The sequence below is a fragment of the Sander vitreus genome, chromosome 4 (genome assembly GCF_031162955.1).
Source record: "Sander vitreus isolate 19-12246 chromosome 4, sanVit1, whole genome shotgun sequence".
NCBI classification, from domain to species: domain Eukaryota; kingdom Metazoa; phylum Chordata; class Actinopteri; order Perciformes; family Percidae; genus Sander; species Sander vitreus.
Window position 1 is genome coordinate 29,356,819 of NC_135858.1, and position 18,841 is coordinate 29,375,659.

Below are 18,841 nucleotides of genomic sequence, written 5' to 3' on the forward strand. Positions count from 1 at the left end.
ATTGCTGTTGAACGACAAAAACAACCGCCAGATGGGAAAAGGACATTTACAATAACTTCAAATGCACCACGAGGGTATAGTTTACCAGTTTCATTGAACCGTCTGTTTTATTTCTCCGACGGCAGCTGCAGATTGTTACATACCGGTGTTGAATCCTCTACAGTAAAGCACAGTCAAACTTTACACCGTTTAGCGTTAGCTGTCAGCATTTTAACCGTGTTTAATCCAGCTACTAGCTAGCGGTAGGCTAACGTTAGCTGCTGTCGAGTATAGTGTTAACTAGCGTCATGTGCAGCGGTGTTTGTGTTTCAGAGCATCAGAGAGAAGTGCAGACATATCAGTGGCACCAGATTTCGGTAGCCAGGGTTGGCAGGAAGAAGATTTTTACAAGTAAATGTTCCAATTAATGATCCAGGCAGAACATTCTCGTCTCCCTCCTTCATTTTACAGTCCAATGGTGGCTAGAACGGCTCTGGGTCAAACCTCAATATGGAATGGATTAATCTGCCTTACTTTTTTTAACGCGTAATTTATTTTGACAGCCCTAGTTTTAATGTCAAACATACATGTGGCACAGTGAATCCGTAAGCTTAACTGTATCTGTGGATGGCTACCTTAGTGACTAGCTTAACTATAGGCCAGTAAGCATGTCATCAATGTTTTTTTTTCAGACATTTCTTTCAATTTGGTGCCCCCCCCTCCCTTGGAACTTGACATTGTTACATGTTTGGGGCCTCTGGTCTCACCCTGATAGAATAAATGACTTAAATGTGGAAGGAAATGCAGCTGAGAAAGAGCTGGCATAGAAAGAATTATGGTGCTGTTCATGCTGACAAAACAGAGCTAAACCGAAATACTGTTGAAAAATAGTTGTTTCCTGAGGAAGCACAAACTAATTGTTTCCTCACAACAATATCATACAGGAAGACAAGTAGCCCACATATCAAAGAGCTTTGTTGGTCAGATAAAACGTAGTCTTATATCCTTGATGTTGTTGCTAGAAAATCCGCCGTATTTCACTCATTTAGGCCGGATATCCGTTGCCTTGGGCTTCCTTTGTGTTGGCATTCTAAACTCCGGTGGATTTATGAGGACTATGGTTAACCTTTTCTCAGATCTGTGCAGGGTAAATCCAGACAGCTAGCTAGACTATCTGTCCAATCTGAGTTCTGTTCTGTTCTGTTGCATGACTAAAACTACTTTTAAACGTACACGTTCCACCAAAACAGGTTCCTTCCGAGCCTATTTTACAGTAGCACCGCTGCTTTTCTCCGGTGCTTAACACCGCCCAAGACAATTGTGATTGGTTTAAAGAAATGCCAATAAACCAGAACATGTTTTCCTCCCATCCTGGATGCTATGTGGAGTAGCCAGACCCTCTTCCAGGGTGCTTTGAAGGAGGGTCTGGCAAAGAGAGACTAGATAAAATGAGACATTTGGTGACATCACCTTGGGCTCTGGGAAACTGTGGTTGGCATTTTCACTGTTTTCTGATGTTTCATAGACAATTAATCAACTAACCAAGAAAGCGTTTTAATCGATGACAAATATTTTGTAATCTTAAAGTCTTTACTTTATGTGTGACCTTGTTTTTTAACTGAAAAAAAAAAAAAACGTATATGAGGTAAAGTATTTGTATTGAGTATATTAAAGCAAAAGCAGACTGAGTAGCTGGTTTGGTGATGAGTACATTGGATTTGTCAGAGTTGTTGCCGAGCCGTCGTAGAGCAGTGCAGAGAGTTAGAGGGGCTTGTTGGATCAGTGATGTCATTCAAGTGATGGTCCTCAATCTGGCTTTTGGGTTTCTCATATATTTGATTCCATCTGGATAAGAATATAAAATGTAAAGTCTCAGTAGCACATATGTAATAGTGACAATAATCTCTAATCATACTGACTGAATGACTGTAGATTTCAGTAAACAAACAGCCCAGCATTATACCGGACCGACCCGCTACCACAATTATTATTTATCATGTCTTAATCTAATCTGGACTTGATCCGTGTCTCTTTGTGTGTGACTGGAGGTGTTTGGTGGTGTGTAAACCAGTGAAGAAATCTCTTACGTCTGCAAGCAAAATATGTGGTGAACATGAGCACCAACAGCAGCACATCCAAAGAGAGAGCCACAGCAATCGTCAACGCAGATTCCCGATCTGCATTAAAAAACCAGACATCAAAATGACATCCAACATTAAGAAAATGATATCAAGAGCATCAACACGTAGCATTAGCATCCACATCTGCCATTGTAAAGGGATTTGACCTCTTAGTGACCAAGATTTAGGCCTTAGGGTTTAAAAAACAAACCAACTTTCTTACCAAAACCTTCATAGGAAACAGTAGCAGGCTGTGTTAAAGATGGTGGTGAGGTTGTAGGGGGAATTGTTGGCACTGAAAACAAATAGAACTGCATTTAAATTGTGACTGCAAGCAAGAAGTGATTTTAAACATTTAAACAATGGACTTACAAACTAAGAAGGACTAAATAAATCAAAAGAGGGAATCTGAAAGATAAAACCTTTCTTTTTTAAATGTTAAATTATGTTAAATGATATTTCAGCGAGAAAACATGTTGAAATGGTCATTTCTCTTTTACCTGTCAGTTGCATCAGTATTCATTCATTTAAAAGTGTCACTTAGTCACAAAATGATGATAACACAAATATTAATTTTACAGTTAAATATATATTAACATAAGCTACTGCTATATAAGACACATATCATGAACTCACTATTGAGTAAGCTACAATGGAACGCATGATATGATGAAATAAAACAAATGCAAATTTTAATTTATATGGAGTTCAGTGACACAGTTTCTTAGACATCCTTGTGTCTCGGCTCAACAAAGATGAAGGGGAAATATAATTTTGGTAAAATCACTCTTGACTACTTTTGTAAATGTTTTGAGTAAGGTGGTGATGTCTAAACAGCTTTTGTTGGCTGAGAAGGCAGCGGTCAAGAATTCTTGTAGCTTTCTCTTCAAATAGATGAGTTACTCCCTCACAATCTGAACCAGGGTCAGATAACATCCACAAAATAAAATAACTCCACTCACCGACAGTCATCATGAGCCTGTGGAAGAATGGGTTGTTCTGTTTTGGGTCATTTCTTTCTGCTCCACACCAGTATGTCCCAGTGTCTTCTGTTGTTACGTTTCTCACTGTTATGGTGATATTTCTCTTCACTTTGTCATCCATCATAGAAAACTTTCCAGCGTTGCTCTTTGCAGTGCTTAGTATCTGTTTACATATAGATGGATCTTCTCCTTTACAGATGAATTTTTTTATCGTAGTACTCTCTGGATATTTACACCAGTATGTGAGAGTCTGTCCAACAGTTGGAGACTTAGTGGAGTTAGTAATAGTATCTGTAGGCAGACAGACAGACAGCGTTGTTCAGTTACGGTATTTAACATCATATTTCAGAGACACCTTCATTATATATGTGTGAGTAAATCAAACCTAAAAGTGTCAGATGTTTGTTCTCACCTTCAACCTTCAGTTGTATTTTTTCTGAGTGCAGCTTGGTAACCTTTATTTGTTTCCACTCCACACCAGTAGACACCAGCATGCTCTGAGGACACATTACTGATGGACACGTTGAAGCTACTGCTGGTCTCTGGGAGATTGAAGGACCCGTTTGACTTCAGAGAAGATTTTGTTGATAAAATATCCTCACAGATTGAACCCTTCTCTTTGCAGAAAAACATGAATCTGGAGTCGTTTCTTTTGTCACATGAGATGGTGGTTTTAGCTGTTCTGTACGCAGTTTGAATAAATGGTGTCTGACAGCCGTCATCTGAAAATATAAAAGAGATGTGAAATCTTTCCATCATGTCTAGTACTATGTGCTTTATGGCAAAATTATTTCCATTTTTGTAACTTGGTTAGTCAGTAGATGATGACTTGAACAATAGGAGTACTGTATGTCTAATTTGCATGTCTGATACCTTAGTTATCTGAGAGTGTAGTTACTCTTTAACACAGTTACAAAATGCTTTAACAAAGGACATGAGAGACAGTGATAAAAAGAGGCAGCATTTCTTACCAACTTCCAAGTCCACTTCATCACAGTTAGATTTTTTTTCAAATATAAATGTACACTTGTACTTCCCAAAGTCCCCATGTTGAAGTTGTTTGATGACCACTCTGAGCTTTCTATTTGCTGCATCATAGTGAACAGAAAATCTGTCCTCGGTCTGCCACTCATTCTTTTGAGTACTTCCTATGATTGTTCGGCTGCCCTTAACTACATCAACTCTTTGATATTGTTGACTTGAGAGAGAAAAGATCACATCATGTCAGATTCTGAGACAATCTCAGAGCTCCAGTCTGAATATGATCTCTATCAACAAAACTTACACTGTCTGTCTGGAACATGATCGGAAACACACTCTCAGGATTAATCAGTAGATCACAGATTAGTCCTATTAAACTGGTTGATTGTATATTTTTCTTTTTTTTTTTTTTTTTTAAATCTCATTCAGTATAGCTTTAATAAAATAAATTTACAATATTTCTTTGTATTTCTTACTCGACAGAAGTCTCTTTGCTGAACTGTCGTGACTACCTGTAAATGTCATGTGTAACATTTAATTTTTATGAAATATTGGTGTGTTAATAATCATCCATGGCACCCTTGTATTATATCCTTATACAAATATTATATATTATATATTTACACACATTCAGGGAGTTTGACACTGTAGCCCCAGTTAGGTTACGTTTAGGCAATGGAAGCACTTTGATAAAGGTTAGGGAAAGCTCATGGTTGAAATCATTTAAATATTGAGCCACGGCAGTGAAAATCTTTTAGATAACGACACAAATCTATCATTTTTGTATCCAAAACAGACTCCCTGAATGCCTTTTTCCCCGACTCACGTTCCACTCTCGACGCCGCTGTCTTCGATCAAGAAGTCCCATCGTGAGATCAATAATGTTGTCAGACAAGTTTAATAACAAATCTGAGCCTGTCAGTGGTAAAAACAATCACTTTTAGTGGAGAAAAATCATGGCTGCACAATTGTCCTATTAGGTTCCATTGCAGCTCGGTTCGCGCCGGCCCGTCGCTGCGATCTTGCTCTCTACTGGTCACATCAGTCTATTAGACACAAATGCATGGGGAGATGGAGTCCAGGTTGAAAAAGAAATAATAAATTACCCTTTTTAAAAATGTTTCCTTTGTATTCAAGTGTTCCAGTGCGAGTGACAGTGAGCAAGCATGCACAATGCCAGGAGCCTGAAATCAGAGCAGCTAAATGGAATTCAGCCGTCATTCATGTTATTATGTACACCTATGCTTTTTCTCCTGTGACAAGTCAAAATGTCTTCCGTGAAAAAGGCCTATTGCTGTCTCCCACCACCAGATGGCACCACAGTAGAAAGTAAAAAAGTCAAACACAGCATACATTTAATGCTGTGTTAAGATTAAATGAGGAGAGTCCGGTTAGTTGTGCAGCCAGGGCATGAAGTTAACTTTTTTGACCACCAGCCAATGTGGCAGGTGGATTTTTAAATCCACCTGCCACAGTGACTTTTTACCAGCCAGTTTTTTTTTTTTGCCTCATAAAGGTGAAAAACAGGAATTGCTGTGTCTCTATGATCCTATCCTGTCGTATTCATGGTAGCCTACTCATGGACTTCACGTGCTGTAGTAGGGGGGCCCGCCTTGATAATCCTGCATAGGGGCCCGGTGTTGGCTCGTTACGCCACTGCATATAAGAGATGAGATGACTTGACAAAATCAGGAGTAGCCTACGCGCACAGGTGAATGCGCACTATAATAACACATGAGTTGTTACAAAAAAGTTTTTTTGTATAGTTCTTAAAAATAAAATAAAATGAATAAAAAGGAAACTTGTTTTGGGGAGAATAATAATTATTACTATTAATGAATTACTCTGGGCTGAGTTTTCCTAGTAACCTTACCAAAAAGGCTCAGGATGCTGCAAATGTTGGTATAATATGAAAATGGCTGGTGGATTTAAGACAAAAAGTAATAATTTATTGAATCAAATATGAACATATCTGTCACTGTCAGTGGCTTGTTGATCTTTACATTGTTAGTTAATTTCCTATCCTGGGCTGAGATACACATTCATACAGTTTAATAAAGTACTTATTGGACTTTAACTTATCATTGCACTTACAATAACGAGCGTAGCTGTCCTCAATTTAGGTCATCCTGTACGTCTCATCTGTGTTTTTTCCTGCATCCAACGTGTGTGATTGTGTTTGTTTGTGTGTGTGTGTGTGTGTGTGTGTGTCAGTCGCGGGGAAACGGAGCAGCAGCCCCGCCCGCTGCAGAGAGCCGACAGTATTGAAACAGCAGCCGCTGACTTTAGAGTGAAAAATCCTTACAGCGTACATTGATGTTAAAATGTACACAGGTTGGCAGGACGGTCTGAAATGTTTTGCGTGGTCTTTCGCTGTACGTTTTGTTGGTAAATGTGAGATTCTCGAGTCATAACAGAACAGAAACGAGGAAATTAATTTGACCCATTCTCACTCCATAGACAGTAGTCTCACTCCCGCTTGGTCAGTGGCTGCACGTGGGACTGCTGGGATTGTGTGAGTAATGAAAATGCGATAGGGGGCCCCGGCTGTCAATCAATGTCTTCCAGTGATGCGGGCCTCTGATCGGACCAGGCCCGTAAGCAACCGCGTACCTTGCTTACCGATAGCTACGCGTCTGAATCACTCAATTCTCATTGGCTACCTGCCAATGTGGCAGGTAGATTGACAGTGTTACCCTCCAATTGCAAAATTCACCCGCATTTGGCGGGTGGTCGGGTGTTAATTCCATGCCCTGTGTACAGCTATTTGGTCATAAAGTATTAGGGTTAAGAGTTTGAATTCAGCTGATCACTAAAGTTATTACATTCTGAACAGTTCCTCCAATCCATACAAATTGTACTCAACATTGTAGACAGAATTCAACAAACGTCCTTATAATTGTAATGCAAACATCATAGCGGGTATGTACAAAGCCAGGAGTAAATGATTTAAAAGGTGTCGTTGGTTGTCGCTTATATATAAACTTCTACAGTATAAAATAACTTTATTTCATATCCGTAAATTTCAAGTAGCCTAATTACTGAAGTCTGAGAAGGATTTCATTGTTAACAAAAGCATGCGGTTTTTGACTAGAATTACCTGTTGAAGTCTGACATATTTAATCTCTCTAGACATAATGTCCGGTGAAAGTTATTCCCCCTAAACTGCACGCTTCACTGGTGCAAAAAAAGAGGAAGAAGTAAAATGGCATGAGCCAGCAATAGTTTATGGTTAATGTTTTTGTTTCGAAGATTTTAAATTCTATATTTCATCTAAGAAAATGTCTATAGTTGACGGCAGAAAGCTCAAGCAAGATAGGCAGTCGCCAAGAGTGTCATAATGAACCCAAAATATTTTTACATTTCTTTTGGGTGATTCAACTTGCCAGATCATGGCAGTGCACCTCTAGGTCAGAATGGAAATGGAAATGTATTTATTTGAAACAGGGACAATGCACACATAAACATTAAACTTTTAATACAAGAGAATATGTATTGGGCCAGATAATAGCAATACTTGCTAATTTCCACCTGGACAGGTATGACAATTATACAAATAACAATTTTAAAAAGAAATTGAACAGGACTAATAGATGACGTGTTGACCGTAGTAATTAAAAACAAGCAGTTTAGCAAAAAAACAGGAGCTCCAACAGCCCACTCACTCTCTCTCTCCCCCGTCCCCAGCACACATACTCAGACAGAAGCAGCAGCTTAGGCACATTTGAGTACAATCCAACTCTAGACACTCATACACACACACACACACACACACACACACACACACACACACACACACACACACACACACACACACACACACACACACACACACACACACTCACATATACAGTATCTTATAGGTACAAACTTGCTCACAACTCAACAACCAACTCTTTGTTAGGCATGAGAACGTGTGGGAATTTGTACATAAGATATCTTCCGTGGGAAGGGCATTCCACTGCCTCATGGCCACACATGAGAAAGAGGAATGGAAACGGAAAGGGCCGGGGTGAAGGTTGCTCACCCGGACCTTGCTGTGCACTAGTACTTGCTGCGTTCTCTGTCCCTGTGCGGACTGTCCTCAGTGTGTCAGGGGTCTGTGTCGATGTCAGAAACCCACCCGAACTCTCGCCAAAATGCAACCTAAGGTCTTTTTGTGAATGTACTCGAGTCAAACTTTCGTTTAAAAGCATATTTAGGACGGAAGCGCCACTTTTAAGATTTACCGTATTCTCGTTTTTCGGTCAAATGGACTTTTGAATGGGAGAGCTGGGGGCACTTCTATGATAGCATCAAAATCACTATTTTTAAAACACTGAGAAGGCTCGACACAACATGAAACTTTGCTCCAAGTATCACCAGGGGCTCTACACATGAACTCCAGCATTGACAACAATGGGCCTCATTCACCAATATCTTCCCAAGTTTTCTCTTAAATATGATCTTAAGAAAGTCCCTAAGAAAAGTCTACGTCAGATTCATGACGTGTTCTTAAACAACAGAATTGTTCGCACCTGTGTTCTTAGGATTGATGAAACCCACGTCATCGAAATTGAAAGCGCGTGCCAGTTGTTCCTAATTAGCATAAGAAAACTCCCCGCAAATTCCCATATAAGGACATGACACTTTGCAGATGACTTGTACATTGCAGTGGTGGAGGAAGTACTGAATCTCAGTACTTAAGTAAAAGTACAAATAACCAGAGACATATTTACTTTAGTAAAAGTAGAAGATGTCCAATATAACAAACAAGGCCTGGCTTTTGAAGTTCCTATCCTGACCAGCATAAAACGGAAATATGTTGTTAGAATCGGAATGCGGTTGGTTTTATTCATGGATGTATTTAAGACGGTTTTATTTTCTTTAACCATGCAAGTAAGCAAATAAAGTTTGTGAAGCAGCGAACATGGGAAAGGCGATGTGAAGAGGTCCAGCCAAATAAATAAGATATGAGTAAACAACGCTGTGGAGAGAAATAGATGGCAACTATGATTTAAAAACGGGAATAATAAAAAACAAACATTTTCATTTTCACTTTTACCGGAGGCTGTATTACCGAGGGTCAGCAGCGCTGCGCCCGGGCTCTGGAGCACCGGAGCCGGCTTGGAAGCCGACGAAGGATCGGCGGTGCCCCATATCTATGGTAACCAAGATATTGTTTTTAAGCTGTATAAACACAGATACTATTTGATCAGAATTTCTCCCATTTGTCCAAGACATTGAAATATTTCACTGTAAAAGCCCAGACTGATCTTTCCTCATTGCTTCCGTGACTTGTTGACTGTTGAGTAGAGAGGATCCTCTGAAGATGGCTGGTTGACAGTAGAGGAGGTTTGACTTTGGCTGTTTTTCACAGTCGAATATTCACAGGCAGAGGAGCTGGGTTTGGTGAGCAGTGTCTCAGCAGCAGCATTGTCTGAGCGGTTTTTAAAGTTGACGGTCGAGTAATGCAGCGAGGCAGAGGGGCTCGTGGGAAAGTTGTCAGTGGCGTACATCGTGTTCATTGCATGTCCTGAGTCTGGGTTATGGGGCTGCTCCTGTATCTCCTCGTAGATATATTCCTTTCAGGGAAGAATGAAAAATACATTCTGAACAGTTCATCCAGTCCAAACAATAAGCACTGACCATACACACTGTACTAAAAAATGTAGACAGAATTTAATTACAACTGTTTAATTGTAGTGCAAACATCAGAGCAGGTATGTACGAAGCCAGGAGTAAATGATTTCAAAGCTGTCTCGGATAAAATTAAATAATAAATAAAACTTTTTGCTGTGTTGGTTGTCACCTATATATACACTTTCACAGTTTAAAATAACTATTACAGATCTGTACATTTTAAGTTTCCTTGTGCATATCAAATAATGTGTTACATTTTCATGTATTATATTTCTTTGTTGTGAAAACAAGATCAATTTAGCAGACCTACAGTATATATATATAAAAAAATTGTATTTAGTATTTTAAAGAATTCCCATGTCTTATAATATTTATTTCACATTGGAACAGCATAATACAATATAGGTATTGTTTTGTATATTAGGTATTATGGGTTTAATTTACACACTAACCTCTTTGATGTGCTGTGCTGCTGCTGCATTTCTTTTGTTTTTTGAATGTCCTGGCAGAAAGAAAAGGCAGAGAACAAAAAAATAAACCAGCAGAAGGCCATAAAGTGGATAGATTTCACCACTTTCCATCAAGTTGAGACACAGTTGCTACAGCCACCAAATGTACAACCAGCGCCTGATGCACTGTTCAGTTAAAAACTGACAAGAGTTGCACATGGTGATGATTTTGTATTTTCCAGTTTGGTGTCACTGAGTAGGTCACCTAACTACCACTGTGTATCACCAGGAAAAGTATAGTCTAGTCTTGTATTTGTCTGCTTTGGCTTTTCTACACATCACATCCATACAGGATAGCGATGTCGCCCATGTGGTTTTGTGTGTACCATACGTGTCTGTGTTTGGTGTTCCGCGAACCAGTAATAACTCTTACGTTTGTAGATAAGAATTAAAATGAGCACAAACAGCAGCAGCAGCACCACCACAGATACACCGACAGTCACAGTGATGAGTCCCTCAGGGCCACCTGCAAGATGAAGCACACAACAAAGAACATATCCAGACACATGTCATTACTACAGGTGTCTCTGATTCTGATACATTGAATTGGATCTATATTAGTGTTGTCAAACGATTAAAATATTTAATGTCATAGTTAACTTAATTGAATTAATCGCACATTTTTCTCTATTCTAAATGTCCCCCTAAATGTCTTTTTGTCCCATTATTCTTTCTCATTTTAATGCTCTTATCAACATGATACGATACTTTTAAAACGGTGCCTGAACTGAAAGATATATACAGTGCACCCCTCACATTTTAGTAAATATTTCATTATATCTTTTATTGGGACAACACTGAAGAAATTACACTTTGCTACAATGTAAAGTATTAAGTGTACAGCTTGTATAACAGTGTAAATGTGCTGTCCCCTCAAAATAACTCAACACACAGCCATTAATGTCTAAACCGCTGGCAACAAAAGTCAGTACACCCCTATGTTAAATTCCCATAGAGGCAGGCAGATTTGTATTTTTAAAGGCCAGTTATTTCATGGATCCAGGATACTATGCATCCTGATAAAGTTCCCTTGGCCTTTGGAATTAAAATAGCCCCACATCATCACATCCCCTTCACCATACCTAGAGATTGGCATGGGGTACTTTCCATAAAATCATCTCTCAATGCAAATCAAACCAGCTATTAGGCTAACTGAAATAAAACCATGCCAATCTCTAGGTATGGGGAAGGGTTATTTTGAGGGGACAGCACATTTACACTGTTATACAAGCTGTACACTTAATACTTTACATTGTAGCAAAGTGGAATTTCATCAGTGTTGTCCCATTAAAAGATATAATGAAATATTTACTAAAATGTGAGGGGTGTACTCACGTTTGTGAGATACTGTATATATTTAAAAAAAGAGCACCTTGTTCAATTGTATTTGTCTGTTCTGTATGTTCAAAAATATAAAACAATAAAAAGAGCACAAAACGGCGAAAACAACCACTGGATGGGAAAAGGGTATTTTACAACAACTTTGAATGCACCACGAGGCTGGCGAGGCTGAGTCTGTTTTTCAGACAACGGCAGCTACAGTCTGGTGTTAGAATCCTCTACAGTGAAATACAGTCACACTTTACACCGTTTAGCTGTCAGCATTTTAACCGTGTTTACTCCAGCTGCTAGCTAACAGTAGGTTAACGTTAGCTGCTGCTAGCGTCCCGTGCGGCGATGTTTTAGTTCCCTCTAACGTCCGTTTTCGGATCATCAGAAAGAAGCGCAGGCATTAAAGTGCCACCTAAATATATAAAAAAATTGACGGCGTTAAAATGGGTTTGCGTTAACGCCGTTAATAACGCGTTTAACTGACAGCACTAATCTATATATATCGATTCAATGATCAACGATCCAATATAATCAATGCCAAGTGAAAATATTGATTTATTTTTTTAATTAGATAGTGCCGATAGACAGGAATAAAGGGAAAGGGATGGGGATGACGCACAGCAAAGGGCATCTATAAGATGCGGCACATTTTTTATTTTTTATTAAAACAAAAAAGTTTACTTTTCATTTAAATTGCTGGAAGAGCTCTGTGCTAAAACGGTCAAATCCTAATTGAGTTGCTTTTTGTGATCGCAGGCCCCTGAATTGCATCAAATCAAATTGTTACCATGGCAGACTTGGACTGGATAACGATACAATTGCTAATATCACAAAGAATTGATATAATATTGCATCGTAATGAAGGTTGTGAGTTACACCTCTAGTCATTTTATCCAGGAGTATCTGTGTTAATGAATCTAAGAGGAATTTTCACAACGGAAATGATGAAAATGCTCATCTGCAGCAGACGTGCCACCTCTTACCACGTCTCCCAGCATGTGCAGGAGTTGTTGCAGTTGACTGGGTTGAAGAAACAGGAAATGTGGGTAGGGTTGGTGTTGATGGTTTGGTTGCTGGTACTGAAAGCAAACAAAAGTGCTTTCAAGTTGTGCACGAAAGCTTTATTAATAAGCTGATTAATATCTCATCAAAAGAAAGAAACATTTTGAGAAAAATGGAAAGAAAAACTTTTAGACTGAACATTAATACATCCAGCTAGCACAAATGTTCATGGCCAGTCTCTATTTCTAACTCTTTTTCTTCGTTACAGAGACAAAGGCACACACATAAATCTTGTTGAACATTTTCGAGTGAAGTTGAGTGAATTGTGTGGCAACCCAACGTTATTGAATAAAGAGATTTTGACATGTCACAGTAGAAAAAAACCCAGGTGTAAAGAATAAAATGAGCGATACGGAGAAAATCAGACATCACAATATTCTTGACCAAATGCATCGATATCGATGTTGCAACGCTGTGGAGATCAATAATGTGGTAAACAGTTTCAAGTGAAATTATAGAGAAAAAAATAAATATTTTTTTTCCCCCAGCCATATACTATGTTTGCACGCACAAAAATACCGTGATGTTAAAATAAATCTGCAATTCTTCAAAAGATATTCCCTCAAAATGTTTGACAACAGATGTTCCGAGACAATTGAGTTAGTATGTGGTTGTTATTATGAATTCAGACAAAAGAATTGTATGTCACCATATCTCGATATATGATTTCATCACGATATGTTTCCATTGAAAGACGATAAATTATCATATTGTATTATTGCCCAGACCTAAATGAGACTGAATTCCATTTAGCTGCTTCAGTTTCAGGGCCCTAATATTGTTCACACTGTTGTGACTTGCTGGGTCACTTTCAGCCATTGTTAATGCTATTACTTAGTGCTTTTCCTACTTGGCAAGTCAAACTATATCTGCTGTGTAAAAGGTTTAAATAGGCTTTTAATGGAATACATCGTGGGGAATGTGTTTATTTGCTTTTTGGCAGAGAGGAGATTGATACCACTCTCACATATGTCTGATAAATTTGAAGCTACAGCCAGCAGCCGGTTAGCTTAGCATAGCAAAAAGACTGCAAACAGGGAAACAGCTAGCTTGGCTCTGTCCAACGTTTACAAAATCAGCCTAGCAGCACCTCTAAAGCTCACTGATTAACATGTTATAACATGTTTGGACAAAAACTATGTTTTTTGGAGGTTATGTCTTGGAATATTTCTTGGCCTGGAGTCTTCGCTGGTTGCCTGGCAACTGCTCTGAACAAAAAAATAGTCCAGTACATAGCCTCATATGAGCTTCAGTTAAAGTGTTCACAGTGTGTTTTTACAACCTACTGTGCAGTGTGGGTGACAATTACAGTGACCGATAACACTTTCAAAAAGGAATAAATAGGAATGTGAATATTTAAATGAAACAATAATGTGAATTAACATAAAAGATAATGAAAAACTTGTTTTAAAATGAAGACACTACATCTGTGGGGATAAAATCAGTAGAAACTTGAAAGCGTATCAGTTGTTAGATTGTTGCTGATACGGTATGTCACATCACTGCAGCACTCTCCTCTGAATGTGAAAGGGAAGAACAGGAAATGAACACAAGAAGATAAATAGCAACAAGCTCAAGTATTAGTCAGATATCACAGCTCACTGACATTTGAAAAAAAAAAATCTTTCTCAAAGTGCCTGATCACAGAAAGCATATTACGGTAACTGTCCTCAGTAAATGATGCATGTCTGTAGAGGAAATGGAAACATTTACAGTTCCGGCAGCATGTTTATAAAAGGAGCACACGCCCTGCAGTGAAGAATACGTGTTGTGGAAGCAGCTAATGCAATTAATATTAGTTATTATTATTACTATTATATACATTTACCATCTGTAGTTATTGTGTAAAGAGTAAATGTTCAGTTTACAGCTGATATAAAGGATTTTAAATAAGTGGACATAGATTATAGTAATAATAAGATCATAATCTTTGGTTACAAAGACTTGGTGTAAATCACTAAAGCTTTGGTTAAGTTTGACAAGTGTTTTTAACATGATACATTTTAAGATTATAGCATGAGGACTTCTCCAAGTATAACAGTTGTTAGGACTGAGTAGACGCACATGACACCGTTGTGTCTTGTGTAACTCCTTTAATGGTTTAGAGACATATTTGCTTCTTCAAATACAGTATGAAGGGGCTCATTACTTCTACTGTTAGTAGTCATTTTGGGAGAATTTTGTTGGCTGAAACTCAACAGATCAAAAACACAGTTATTAAATAACTTCATAAAATTAAAATATAAGTCCAGCACTGATCAAGGATTCTTGTAACTTTCTCTTCAAATAGATGAGTTACTCCCTCACAATCTGAACCAGGGTCAGATAACATCCACAAAATAAAATAACTCCACTCACCGACAGTCATCATGAGCCTGTGGAAGAATGGGTTGCTCTGTTTTGGGTCATTTCTTTCTGCTCCACACCAGTATGTCCCAGTGTCTTCTGTATTTACGTTTCTCACTGTTATGGTGATATTTCTCTTCACATTGTCATCCTTCATAGAAAACTTTCCAGCGTTCCTCTTTTCAGTGCTTACTATCTGTTTACATATAGATGGATCTTCTCCTTTACAGATGAATTTTTTTATCGTAGTACCCTCTGGATATTTACACCAGTATGTGAGATTCTGTCCAACAGTTGGAGACTTACTAAAGTTAGTAATAGTATCTGTAGGCAGACAGACAGACAGCGTTGTTCAGTTACGGTATTTAACATCATATTTCAGAGACACCTTCATTATATATGTGTGAGTAAATAAAACCTAAAAGTGTCAGATGTTTGTTTCTCACCTTCAACCTTCAGTTGTATTTTTCTGAGTGCAGCTCGGTAACCTTCATTTGTTTCCACTCCACACCAGTAGACACCAGCATGCTCTGAGGACACATTACTGATGGACACGTTGAAGCTACTGCTGGTCTCTGGGAGAGTGAAGGACCCGTTTGACTTCAGAGAAGATTTTGTTGATAAAATATTCTCACAGATTGAACCGTTCTCTTTGCAGAAAAACATGAATCTGGAGTCGTTTCTTTTGTCACATGAGATGGTGGTTTTAGCTGTTCTGTACGCAGTTTGATTAAATGGTGTCTGACAGCCGTCATCTGAAAATAAAAAGAAGAATGCAAAATGTAAGTAAGTAAGTAAACTGGATTTTATAGTGCCTACACAGCAAGAATTTAAGGAAGGGCTTCAAGCTTTTTAATATGACAATAACTCAGCAAAATGTATCACTAACACTTGCTTGAAATGAATGCCGTCTCATTGATACAGTACAGTGTGTGGTTTGTTCACCTATCTATTATATCGTCTTGTCTTGTAATCCATTGTTTATAGCAGATTGATTTCCATTTCTGCTAATTTGTTTAGCTGTAGACATACCAACCAAAAGTGATCGTGACAGAATGCAGAACAAAATTTTGGGAGAGGATGTCACCATACTTTGGGAAGTTAATAATAATGGCACCAAACTTTAAATTTCTGATATCTGAGGTCTTTAAGGATTAAATCTCTAATCAAAAATCAGTGGCTTGATGTGTGCCTGAAAACACAGTCTGTGAAAATATGATTCATTACATGTGCGTTGTGTTACAATCTAAGTTATCATTTTTATTTATGTTTTACTTATGTTTTCTTAATAAAAAATGTCTGACCATATTTTTATATTGAGAAAAAAACAACAACACATTAATAGTGAGTGTCTCTTACCAACTACCAATTTGAGCATCTCTGTGTCAGGGGAAGATTTGTCTCCTTGGGGATTTTCACACATGAAAATCCCAAAGTTCTTTTTTTCAAGTTGTCTGCTGGCCACCATGAGGGTTTTTTTTTGTCTACTTTTTCCATTTGTTTTGGGATATTTGCAGGTGAATTCAACCCATCCGTCTTTGCATCCCGTCACCACAGACTTGGCTTTACAACCTGTAGATCAGACAAAGACAAAAGTTCACATCACGTCAGACACTGAAACTTTTCTAAATTAGAATTGAATTAGCTCTCTATTCATACAATGTACACTTTCTACAAGTAGCTCCCAAAGATGAGACAGTCAATGGCTGTGGAGAACTACCCTTTTGTTCTTCTGTTAACCTTTTGTTTTCTGTGACCATCTGGACCAATCAGCGTTGGTTAGCTGTAACAAACTTAATGAAATTAAAGCAGCTATAATGAAAATGGAATCAGCACTTCCTGTTGGCTTGTATTACTGCTCCCAAATAGCCAATATGTCGTTAATGCAGATTTAAAGATGTGGCTTTGTTGTTTAAAAGGCCAAAACATATTGTATTAAACTGGAACTTATCAAAATGTAAATATTGAAAGCTAGCAAGCCAGAATTTTTAAGCCGCACAGTGCCATACTTTTCACTGGGTATGTGTGGTCTGTAAATCTCTCACAGTTATTAGTAGGAGGTCATACAGGCCACGGTTCTTGAGTAATATGTAATTTATTCACAAACATAGGTCTAATAGCTTATTATCCACATACATTAGCAAATATCTATACAGCCCTGCAAACAGTGCTTTTTATGTATTAAATAATCAACTGTATTGTCACTAATAATTATGCTATGACATTTATATTTAGAACAGCGTATTTCCTGTATATTGCTGCCACGGTTAAGGCAGCTTGAATTGTTCTCAAAAGTTTGTTTTTGCACCTGTTTGGTCCTTTTGAACATGCAGGCAATTTTTTCTTACAATGACCAAAATAAGACTTTCACTTCTGCTTGTGTTTTCTCCATCCAGAATTCTTGTTCTATCCTTGTTTAATACAAGCAACCGATGTTTACATGTTCTTCAGTTGTAAAATAGATAAATAAATAAGATAAGTAGAATCACTGTTTGTTTGCAAAGGGATGTTTCATGAACAGGCTGTAGGTTATGTCAAATTCACAACAGTGAAATTTGCATATTTACAGGAAATACTAACGGTGTGAACAGGCTATAGATGATCCGTGTTAAATAAATTACCTTATGAGAAGCAGAAAATGTATGTAATAAAATGAGTATTAAATGTAGTAGACTCATTTATTTTCTTGGTTTTAGTTTGTGAACCAGTGCTGCAGTAAGACTGACACTGTGAGCTGTGTTAAAGTAAAGGATTACAATCAGAGTAGCTGAAAACACACCACGGGATGTGTTGAAATTTGTTGGTTTGGATTTCTTAAGAGGCTGTGACATATATCTATCAAAGTCAGACAGTAGTCATATTTATTACCTGTAATCATCAGCGAGAGAAAGATCAGAAGAAAGTTCCTCATTGTGTTGGTTTGGATGCTGATACCCTCAATGAGACTGTTCTCTACTACTCTACTGGTTTCTGTCAGTTCCTATTTCCATCTGTTGGTTGATATTCAGCGTCTGCACATGCCCACGCACCCTCCTTATCTTCTTCCACCAATCGCTCTTTTATTGTCACAGAGTTTTGCATATTACAGCATTAACCATATCAATCCCAGCAGCCTGTACAGGAACCAATCAATCTATCAACATATCAATAGCTCTTGTCATCATCAAAACACCAGAACTTGTTTATACCACTGCACATTGTTCCCATTCTTCCTTCTAATGTGAAATTGGGCTATACAGACTTTACTAAATGATTTCTTGCGTTATTTATTGGTTTTGGGGGTTAACTATTTACTTTCTAGGGGATGACCTTTGACCCCTCTGAAGTCAGAAAGGTTAGTGGCAGGTAGATAAGAGGGTAGGAGAAATGTTCCTTTCTTCACTGTTTTGAAAAAAATGTAACTGTATATATATATATATATATATATATATATATATATATATATATATATATATATATATATATATATATTTAACAGCCTGTAAAAAGTGAGGTTTCCATGTATTTTTTATTATAAATCAGGTCAAGGTGCTATATAAGTACTTTTAAAGTATCAAACACTCAATCCACAGAGAAATGCACACAGCTGTATTCAGAAACTGTGGCTTAAAACGAGCCGTCGGGACTTTTCTTCCCAGTGTCTCTGTCAGTAAACGACTTTGTAATTATTGTTTTGTGCCATATAAACACATATGATTTGTAATATCAATTATAGGATGAAGAAGACTACTCAATGCGATAGTAAACCTTGTTTAATATCACCATAAGGCATTTTTTTGTAATTCAAATACAATATTGAAAGATATTGAAAAGACAAGTGACAGGATGTAAAAATGCGTTATGTTGGAACAAAAAAATGAAAGGTTTTCAAAAAGAAGAATACCTACAGTAGATGTTACAAAACAAA

At 37.8% G+C, this 18,841-nt stretch overlaps 1 protein-coding gene across 1 annotated transcript; it reads right to left on the reverse strand.

Moving 5' to 3' along the window:
* Nucleotides 1–7,518: 7,518 nt before the first annotated feature.
* On the reverse strand, nucleotides 7,519–17,947 carry LOC144517274 (uncharacterized). The gene is made up of 8 exons (XM_078249284.1): nucleotides 17,803–17,947; nucleotides 16,294–16,506; nucleotides 15,381–15,689; nucleotides 14,947–15,258; nucleotides 12,510–12,605; nucleotides 10,568–10,660; nucleotides 10,138–10,187; nucleotides 7,519–9,627 (listed from the first exon to the last, which is right to left on the reverse strand). Exons 1-8 carry the CDS (start codon nucleotides 17,843–17,845, stop codon nucleotides 9,325–9,327), a joined length of 1,419 nt encoding a protein of 472 aa, XP_078105410.1. The 5' UTR covers nucleotides 17,846–17,947; the 3' UTR covers nucleotides 7,519–9,324.
* Nucleotides 17,948–18,841: the final 894 nt, after the last annotated feature.

What these genes read in the sequence shown, in the direction of transcription:
- LOC144517274 (XM_078249284.1), bottom strand. Translation starts at nt 17,845, where the DNA reads ATGAGGAACTTTCTTCTGATCTTTCTCTCGCTGATGATTACAG. An exon ending in AATACAACTGAAGGTTGAAG is followed by an intron (nt 15,259 to 15,380) that starts GTGAGAAACAAA and finishes GTCTGCCTACAG; the next exon opens with ATACTATTACTAACTTTAGT. An exon ending in CAGCACAGCACATCAAAGAG is followed by an intron (nt 9,628 to 10,137) that starts GTTAGTGTGTAA and finishes CTTCCCTGAAAG; the next exon opens with GAATATATCTACGAGGAGAT.